The 10,441-nt window shown below is 52.1% G+C and overlaps 1 protein-coding gene across 1 annotated transcript; it reads right to left on the bottom strand.

Annotated features, from left to right (window-relative positions):
- Window positions 1-2,887: 2,887 nt before the first annotated feature.
- Window positions 2,888-3,198, bottom strand: LOC309965309 (small ribosomal subunit protein uS14-like; the record flags this gene model as incomplete). Its single annotated transcript, XM_082844729.1, has 1 exon — window positions 2,888-3,198. Exon 1 carries the CDS (start codon window positions 3,041-3,043, stop codon window positions 2,888-2,890), a length of 156 nt encoding a protein of 51 aa, XP_082700855.1. The 5' UTR covers window positions 3,044-3,198.
- Between the last annotated feature and the right edge of the window lie 7,243 nt (window positions 3,199-10,441).

Here is a 10,441-nt window from a genome sequence, read left to right as displayed (position 1 = left end):
CAGAAGGCATCACTTCAGAAGGAAGCCGTATACAGCTCTGAGAAAATATTGTAGAAAAGTTTTCCTGACATCATTCTATATACAGAAAAAAGTCAGGCAGTTCCTTGAAATGCGCTGCCCCAAAGAGAGTATTCCCTCCTGATGCCACTTCTCTGGCAATCAACAATCCAGTTTGAGGTGGATTCTGATTGAAAAAAAAAAAAAAAAAATTGGCAACAAAAATGTATATTGCAAAACAAAATGTGTTGCTTTTAAAGTGATTTTGGAACCTCAGTAATTAGTCTAGCAGGTTCCAAAGATACATTCTGTAGCTGTCATTCAGTATTTGTTTCCTTTGGTTATCTGCCTTTCTTTCAAAATAAATACATAAATAAAAATAAGCTCGGGAAACATGTGTTCTGAAGCTCTCTGGGATGACAGGGCCCCCGCCCTGGTGGGCTCTGTTTTAGGAGGAGCCCCCTTGGATCCCACACTCTGTCTTCCTGGCAGGCTGCTCTTGGGTCACTTCTCAGCTCTGGTGGCTGCTGAAACAAGACAGATGCTGCTGTACAAAATAACTTGAGAACATACCAGAGCCTGTTGCTTCCAGCACTTGGAAAATCTTGACATTCAAATATGCAAATATTTTATGGCACGAAGCGAAAAAAAGGAGAGAGAAGGAGCTGGAAAGTCACATTTGAAATGAAACATACTCGAGATGTAAGCAAACTCTGGATTATAATTAAACTGGTGCTATTATCAGAGAAGACCTCGGAATCGGCCGCGATCCGCCCAGGGGGGTCTCCTGTGTCTGCGAAGCCACTCAGTGGGTCCTCAGCCCCTCCAGGTTGGCCGGCGCGGCACATGTGGAGCCGGGTGCACCTCCTTCTCTGCCGGCCCCCAGCCCCGTTGGCTCAAAGGGCAGCCGGCAAGTGAGAACACTGTCTTCCTCCATTTTCAACAGTGTGATATTTATGTTTATTTTAAAAAGCAGGATGTCTTCAAGGATGTGGATTAAAACTCTCTCACACATCCAAGTCCTCATAAGCTCTGAGTGCCCTTCTAGGAGCTGTGGAGATGCACACGGTGGGTCGTACCCTCAAACGGTGGTGTGAAAAGAAAAACAAACCGGAAGTCCCAAACCAACCTGGTCACACCGCTAACAGCTGAGCTAATTCCATCGTCTCGTGACTTTTTAGTCTCCGTCTCCTCAGGTGTGTTAGAGGAGCTCGTCTAGAAGATTCCAAAGCCGCTTTCCCGATCTTGGGTTCTGTGAACAATGGTAGTGGGAATGTAACCGAGCAGGACCGTATGGGCCCATATCCTCGCTCGTATCCTCCCCTGGGCTCCCCTCTGAAGTAGGCAGATCATAGTACCTGATGCACACTTCCTGAGTTGGTTTACAGATGCTAAAACCACCACCGAATGGAAGATGTTAACTACCTGATGACCCAGGCCTCCTGGAGCCTCAGGATTGATAATGTTGACCCTGTGACCTCACCATCAACCAACCAGAGAACTGTACACGAGCTGTTCGCATGCCCTGCGACCTGCCCCCCTCACCTGGCCTTTAGAAATGCTCTGCTGAAAGCCTTTGGGAGTTCGGGGGGTTTGGGGGGCATGAGCCACCCGTCTCCTTGCTCAGCTCTGCAATAAACCTTTTTCTGCTCCGGACTCCGATGTTTCGGTATTGTTTGGCCTCACTCTGTCATGTCAGGCACATGAACTTGTGTCTGGTAACAGGAAGACTGGAACCAGGCAGATTCTGGTCTGAATGATAGTCTCATGATTTTCTCCATTATGTGAAGTTGGCATGTTGCTTAAGAGAATGGACCCTGGTTCTCATCTGTAAACAGGGATAACAGCTCCCATCTCACAGGGTCGCCATAAAGTTGAAATGTAACTTTGTAAGTAATGCATTTGCCATAGAGTAAATTCTGGTTTTGAGACAGGCTGGGCCCTGGGCCCTTTGCTGCAGGACCTGCACCTGGACAAACAACTCCTTGAGCAACAGATACAAAGAAACTATAAGGGACTAAAAATAACTGCACTCCAGCTGCAGGGGGTGCAAATTATCAACAACAAGATACAAAAAGGCCACAAACCAACAGCCACTTCTGAGGTGCCGCAGGCAAGAGCAGGTCCTGTGCACCATCCCTGCACACAGCACCACCAAGGGGGCGGGCAGACCACCTAAGCCCCACCTCTGGCCGGACGCTTGCATCCATCCCTACCCTCACCCCATTTAAGGGACCAGCCCGCCCTCCTTGGGGAGCAGCAAGGGCACCTGTTACTTGCTTACACTCCCTGTGCTGCAGGGGCCCCAATAAAGCCTTGCCTGAATTTCCCCTCTGGCCTCTGATCAATTTCTATTGATTAATGGGTCCAAGGACCCAGGTCATTAACAGTTTCATTCCCTCTTTCTTAGAATTTCTTCTCCTTTGTCAAGGAAGCCACAGAATTCAGCTAGATGAGAGAAGTGAGAGTTTGTGGCTGGGAACCTGCAACGGTGACCCCATGGGTGCCATGTTCTAGACGCCCGAGGTAACTGTGAAGGTCTCGGCTCAGATCCAGTCATCCATGGGACTAGTCACTTAACTGAAGGACCACCCTCGGCACTTTTTATATATAATTTGCCATCCTCTGATGCCAAATGCATGTCCAGTGCCGCAACATCCTCAGGTGGTGTGTATTTAGCGAATAGCAGTCATTTTTATTATCAATCTAGCAATAAGAGGTGAACTTTACCACCTGACTTCCCCTCCTCCATAAATCACATGAAGATATCCAGAAATGAGTTTCATTGTGGGTTTTTCTGAAGTTTAAAAATTTTATTTTATATACAAAGAGTTAGTATTGTTTCTGAGGAAGGTAGATATGCTTGATGACCCATTCAAGAAGTTCACACTTAGTCCAACCTAATGAAGCCGATGTCCTTCGCGTACGGGCAGAAACACGGGCGGCGTATATTGAGGCCATATTTCCGGATCACACCGTGCCGGTCTGAGCGAGAACCCTGGCCGAATTTTCCCAGATGGCTCCAGTAGAGCTGCTGGTGACCCATGTTGCTTTCTCAGCTGCAACGAGGCAGAAGCTCATTGCGGTTTTTGGGGGGTTTTTTAAAAAATAAATTTATTTATTTAGGGCTGCGTTGGGTCCTCATTGCTGCCCACGGGCTTTCTCTAGTTGCAGCCAGTGGGGGCTACTCTTCATTGTGGTGTGCGGGCCTCTCACTGCGGTGTCTTCTCTTGTTGCAGATCACGGGCTCTAGGCGCGTGGGCTTCAGTAGTTGTGGCACACGGGCTCAGTAGTTGTGGCTCATGGGCTCTAGAGCACAGGCTCAGTAGTTGTGACGCATGGGCTTAGTTGCTCCACGGCATGTGGGATCTTCCCGGACCAGGGCTTGAACCCCTGTGCCCTGCATTGGCAGAAAGATTCTTAACCACTGTGCCACCAGGGAAGCCCCTCATTGTGTTTTAACTTTATCAGTAACACTTATTTGACAGATACTGAAATTTATTGATTTAATTAATTCGCCTGATTCCTCTGGCATTTGCTCCATGTTTTTTAATACTGAGACAAGCTATTTACCAGGCACTATGCTAAGCCCACAAAATAAATGAGAGGAACATTCTTCAGTTTGATTGGATAAAGGAAGGCTGATTTATCAATAGGCTCGGCTCCAGTAAGACATTATTGGGAAGGGCATGGTGAAAGAAACCTCGTCACAGAGAAACACACCGTATCAATAATCTACTGCTGTTTTACAAACCACTCCGAGAAAGAAACAGTTGCTGAAAACAATACACATTTATCATTCTGCACAGTTTGTGGAATCCAGGAGGAAGCCGACAGCAGCTCTGACGGATGGTTCCAGCTCAGGGCGTCTCCTGAGGCTGCAGGCAGGTATCAGCTGGGGCTGCGTCACCTACAGGCTTGACTGGGGCTGGAGGACCCACCTCCCGGTGGCTCAGTCACATGCCGGGAAGGTCCCCTGGTTTTTGGCAGGAGCACGTCCCTGGTAGACCCCTCCACGGGGCTGCTGGGCTACCTCCTGACGAGATAGCCGGCTTCCCACGGCTTCCCCCTTCTGTGCCTCTACAGCTTCCGACTGGGCACCCAGGTGTGGACGGGGACCTCGAAGGGTGTGGGTCCCAGCAGGTGAGGGTCATCGGGGCCCATGCTGGAGACTGGCCATCACATGGATGATTGGAGAAAGAGAATGGACTTTAGGCCACGGAGGGGGACAGGGGACAATAATTCTAACCAAAGGCAAGGAGAGGCAGGAACAAAGCCATCCACTTTGTTGGATGGGATAGGGATAGAGATCAGAGAGCATGCAGAAGCCACCAGCATTCGCCCCGTTAGGAAGGTGGGTGGTGGTCTGGCCACCAGGAGCCTAACCCCGCCGCAGGAAGTGAAGGCAAGACAGAGGCGGGGGAGGGGTCAGAGGCAGTGGGAGGGCTGATGCTGCCTTGGGGGAGGGGTGGCAAGCAGAGAGAAGGGGTGCTGGTGGGGGGGAGCGCGTGAGCAATGCAGTCAAAGCTCTGGGACACAAAGGGGAGGCGGGCAGCCCTGGGGAGGGACACGCCATCCTCCTGGACACTCAGCTGCCGTGCTCTTTCCATCAAAGGAAACCATCCAACTGGTGCTCGAAGCCCACCCCCGGCTGGGGCTCCGGTCTTCCCTCGTTCCACAGTCCAAGCCTCACATGTTTTCTTTCCTCATGTGGTCCTAGGACAATGCCAAGAAAGAAGCATTTATAAAGACCTCGAACTAGGAATTTTCACCAGGACGTCAGCCTCCATGAGGCCCAGCAGCTTGGACACTGACACTGGGTCTGGCTGGGATTTTTTTTCCCTTTAGTGATTTATGTGGTCGGTGTTGTAACGGAAACCACCATGAGTTACATTTAAAAGCTTTACCCTGTGAGGCTCCGCACGAAGCGGGTAAGTGTGTTTCCTGCGGCTCTGTGTCCTTGCCTGGGGCGCATCCCTCGGGAATGCTTCCAGACTGGCAGGCCAGGACCGGAAGGCTGGGCACAGGACTAGCGAGGCGGCCTGCAGGCACTGAGTGGCCCTGTGGCCTCTGCCCAAAGTGATGCCCCTGGAGGCTGCACCCAAGCCCACAAGCAGAGATGGCAGCGGCTTGGCTGCACTTTTTTTTTTTTTTTTTTGGCGGTAGGCGGGCCTCTCACCACCGCGACCCCTCCCGTTGCGGAGCACAGGGTCGGGACGCGCAGGCCCAGCGGCCATGGCTCACGGGCCCAGCCACTCCGCGGCATGTGGGATCTTCCCGGACCGGGGCACGAACCCGCGTCCCCTACATCGGCAGGCGGACTCCCAACCACTGCGCCACCAGGGAAGCCCTCGGCTGCACCTTTGAGAGGCTGACGGCGACGAAGCTGGCCTCGCAAATGGAAGGAAGGCGAGGAAGGTGCGGGGAAACTGTCCAGCAGTGCTTCACTCTCTGTCTGGGCCACCGCACAGAGTGGCTGTGACCCCGGCCTCCAGCTCCATGGGGGCAGTGAGTCTGAGCTCAGAGACCATGGGTTGTGATGACCCCATTTACCCTGGTGAGTAATAAAATCAGGGCCCATCTGCTCAGATGCTTTGTCCCTCGAGGGAGGACCAGGGGCAGGACAGGCCGACGGAGAGATGGAAGGGCAGCCAGGACCTTGTTGCCCACAAAATGACGCCATCTGACAGGAGAAGCCGGCAGAGACCGACCCCTTGGGGGAGGAGAGCTTCTCCACCAGCTCCCACGCTCTTCAGGGCTCGAGGTAGGTGAGGTAGGTGTCGGGATCCCTGCCAGGATGCGGCACATCTGGCCAAGATCACATTATGCAAACGGGACTGCCAGAGGAAGAGCTGAGACGCAGATGCCCAGATCCCGAGGGCAGAGAAAACAGCATCTCCCCGAGCCCTCGGTTCAACTCAAGGCCGTTCACCATCCCCATCTCAGTTGCCTGGGAAAGCCCCACACCCCACCCACACAGTCATGGCAGACTCCCCGGGAGGGGCTCAGCCTCTGGGTCCTTCCCCTCCAGCAACGCCCCACGGCAGAGCCCCAGCTCCACTTCCTCGAAGAGGCTGCTGTGGTCAGGCCCTCATGTGGGGACCTTGCAGGGCTCTGCTCTCAGTCCAACTCCTATACGAGGTGCGCTGGTACTTACAGGAATTTCCCAAAGAACGACACTTTGGGGAAGGAGCGGGGATGCTTGGAGGGACTGGCATGTCCTTCCTCATCTGCTCACTGCCTCCCAGGCATCCACCGTGTGTTGAGCAGCCCACAGGCCACACGGGGATCTTGGCTCCGGGAAAAGCAGAGCTGCTTCAGCGTCTCCAGGTTCCAGCCCGTAAGGAACTTACCATTTCTCCATTCACAAAATGCGAAGCCTTCAGAGTTTCTAGGTAAAGCAGAACCTACCTACCCCCGAGGTAAACTTGTTGACTTGTAAGTAAGACCACACACACTGTGTGCACGGGCTATATCCATGCGGCGCTCAAAAGGGAAGTTTAACAAAGGGGTCAAGGCTGAAAAAATGAAAACAGGTATTTTACCTTTTTGAAAAGCTGCCCAAAAGTTCATCACTAGCACTCAGCTCTCTCGAGTCACCCCGTGACCTCTTACTCAGTCCACCTCTCACAGATGAGAAGACAGCAACAAGATGCTATAGCCAGAAGGTTACCCGTATCTGCGCCTCTGTCCTCTAAGTCTTTGAAAATAATTTAGGATACAAGGGAGGGAGCGCTTCCTGAGGGAGCAGCCAGGAACAGATTAACCAAATTATATCAGAGTGCAAACCCGCTTACCTTAATGTATGCATGATATAAATGCTTAATGTCTAGTGTTACTTTTTTAAAGTTTGCTCTTTTTGTCCTGTGGATGGCTGCCCATATCAGGATGTCTGTCTTTAGACTTCTGATTCCTCAAAGACAAGTCCTTGTCTCGAATAACAATTGTTATTTTATTTTATTATTTATTTATTTATTTATTTTTTTGCGGTACGCGGGTCTCTCACTGCTGTGGCCTCTCCCGTTGCGGAGCACAGGCTCCGGACGCGCAGGCCTAGCAGCCATGGCTCACGGGCCCAGCCGCTCCGCGGCATGTGGGATCCTCCCGGACCGGGGCACGAACCCGTGTCCCCTGCATCGGCAGGCGGACTCTCAACCACAGCGCCACCAGGGAAGCCCACAATTGTTATTTTAAAACATGAAAAAGTACATGATTCTGAGTGGTTTTCACCAACATGGAGAACAGGGCCCTCAGGAAGAAAGCAAGACTGTCCCCCTACTCAGCATTCCTCCCCCACCCCACACCCCCTGCTCCTCAAGTTAAGAGAACCTTGAGGGGAGGCCTTTGAGATTTGACAATGTATCGAGCAGAAAGGTTGAGGGGAGTGGGTCCTGCTGCCCGGAGACCATTAAGCTGCTGATGGAACCCCTGGAGGTTAGGGGTGGGAGGGTGTGACAATGGTAAAATGTTCCCAATAATCAGGAACAGAGGGTTCGTAAAAGCAGACAAGAGAAGATATTTGTCAGGGACACATGATTAAGTGTTAGAAGGAGTACGATCCTGAAACTGGGGTGGACAGAGAGCCAGAAGCCACCAAAGCCAAGCTACACTTGTCACCAAGGGCAAGGGGAGCAGCAGGTTTCACAGTTCACGTTCCCAAGGAGTGGTGTGTCCTCCCCTGTTAGTTCCAGGCACATGGTCGGTGCTCATGAGACACTTGTGCACAACAGGACTGGAGGATTCAAAAATAAAAGGGTCTAAAGCCAGAAACATCCACTCCTCCCACCTGTGTCAGACTGCCTCGGGGTTCAGCCCGAGGTGTGCACGGCAGGCTGGCCCCCGTGCCCGAGTCTCACACCTTCCAGGGGGAGCTCACGCCCAGCTCTGCATTCCTCCTTGACTGCGCTGTTCCCTGGTATTTTTAGCTTGGCTTCTTAGCAGTTCCTCAGATGCTTCAAGATGCTCACGGGTACGTCTCGAGAACTACATAGTACAAAACTGAGGAGCTCTCCCAAGGCCCGCCCACTGCAGCTTTATTCCACAGTCCCACCTACGAAGGTCTCTGTCTTGTTCTCCTGCCAGTTTTCCTCTCTGACGGGCTTGGGTGCCAGAAGCCCAGGCTGGATCTACCCTATAAATCAACCTGAACTCTGGCATGAAATAAAAGAGAAAGCTTTTAAAGATATTACTTTTCTGTCATTAGGCAAAGAGTCAGTTCTCCAATGGACTGACAACCTTCATCTGACTTTCAGGGGCTAAGCAGATGGCTTATGAGCAAGGAAGCTCTCCTATGTCAACTTCAACAAGGGAAGCAAGGCCCGGGGAGGGCAGATTTGCCTATTTGACACCCAGTGAAAAACACATAAGGGTAAGTATAAGGTGGGACCCCCTTTCTCTCTTTAGGAAAGATGGCAGCAAAACCAATGAAAGTTAGATGGAAAGACTTTACTGCTCTTAGGATGGCCCCTCCCGTCTTAGAGGTTTAGAGACGTCTGGATCATCTTCTGCATACGAAGCTTAAAAACACTTTCCCTTATAAGAAGTTTAGGAAGAGGAGAGATGACTTTAAAGCAATTACATCTAAAGGTGAGGGCAGGGTGAACTACAGGTGAGTTGGGGTAGGGGGAGAACGTTGAGGAAGCCCTTGGTCACCTCTGGATTTCAGGTTCCCCTTCTCGTAAAGGTGAAAATCGTGAAGACCTCTTCAGCCTCTAACACTGCATCGTTCTGGAGATCTCACCCAACTTGAGAAGAAGTTGATTCTAAATGGTGAGTCCTGGGGTTTATAAGTTTCCACCACTGGTAACTGGCAAGTCCGTTTCTCAGTCATTCGCAGTGGAATCTTGGACGCCTCTGATGCCACAAAGAAGAGGGAATCGTGGCCAGGCAGAATCCAGCTCTCAGAAAATCTGCACTAACAGGGGCTGCGGGGCCAGTAGTCTTCTAATTAAATGAAGACCTTTTCACTTGGCGGGGGTTAGTGAGGACGATGGGGGCTGGGGAGACTGAGGCAAGAAACTAGGGGAGGAGAGCCAAGACCTTCTTTTGAGAAAGCTGCCCCCTTTGGGGACTTGGAGGGGAGGGGAGGGGACCAAGGAAGAGAAAAGATTATGTCAGAGGAGAGCATGCAATATTTATTCCTGCACTGCTGGACAAATCGCAGGTGACCCTATCATGATACTCCTGCCCGGACCCTCACCGTGCATTTAGACACGGGGCAGGTGACAGAGAGGGCAGACCCACCGCTCCCGCTCTCAGCAGCAGTCACTCGGGCTAGAAGCGTGGCAGGGTCTTAAGACGACTGTCCTCTAGTCAAGCCTTTGTGCCAAGTGCCTGTTCTGCGTTGCCCTCATCATCTGGAAAACCCACCTCTGTGTTCTTGGAGCAGATCCATCGGTCCTGGCTGAGCAGACAGCCTGGTCAGAGAGCACAGTGGTTGGCTTCTACACAGGCGTCTGCCCTTCCTTACGAGAACTCCCGCTCTTTCCCTCTGTGAAGTCACAGGCGTCCAGCAGGCAAATGTGCCCTCCCTGTGGCCCCTTCTCCTTCCTCTGGTCAAGTCTTCTCTTGCTGAAGTTAAGGAAGAACTGCTAAGCTCGTAAGCCATCTGGTTGGCCCCCGAGTCACGTGATGGGATAAGTACCTCTCGCTGAGATGCTCCCTGCTGAAGGAGGCTGCTGTCACCACACGCTCTCTGAGCATCTTCGTCATCTTAGACTAAGTTGCCACAGAAAAGACATCCCCGCCTCTCGCCACCTGGAACAGACATCTTGCTTCTGTCTGTTTTATTGGTTGCTGCCTTATTCCCTTCCTTGCTTAAAAAAAATCTTTCCTCCCTTGCTGGTGTCTTAATTCCCCTCTCCTTTGACTGTAATTTCGGCAGCTCTGCTATTTAGCTCCGTGGTGTCATAGCAGACTGTTGGTGGGGAAGGAACTGTGCTAAGTGACAGAACGTCAAAATCCAGGACTGGCTCTGGGTGGTTAGAAAGCCTTCTTCAAAGCTCGCTGCCATTTCATAGCTGTGCAGGGACTTCCCTTTGGCGAGAGAAGAGAAAGCAGCCTTAATCCACTACTTTCCACTGCTACACGTCTAACACGCCCCCCCAGGCGGTGTCCAGTGGGCCTTTACTGCCCGCAGGACATGGCCGTGACCATATTCCTCCCCTGGTGGAAGGAGACATGGCAGCGGCGGGGCGGGGGGGAGGCGGAGGGTATGGGGGGTTTGGTGTGGCCATCCTGCTCCAGAGCCCAGAGGGCCCAGCACTGCACTTTGGCACTTGGAGAGGCCGCCTTCTCCTCTGTAGCCTCAGCCTGCTGACCCATAGCTGAGTTCACAGAACCATCCAGAAACCCCTGCCTTGGTCCACACACCAAAAAGACTCAGGATGTGGTAGAAAAAAGAACGAGCCTGGAGTCAGTGTTCCAGCCCGACTCTGTCGCTGCT

The sequence above is a fragment of the Leucopleurus acutus genome (assembly GCF_964270905.1).
Source record: "Leucopleurus acutus genome assembly, chromosome: 8".
Lineage (NCBI taxonomy): Eukaryota > Metazoa > Chordata > Mammalia > Artiodactyla > Delphinidae > Leucopleurus > Leucopleurus acutus.
This window is presented reverse-complemented; position numbering and strand designations above follow the sequence as displayed.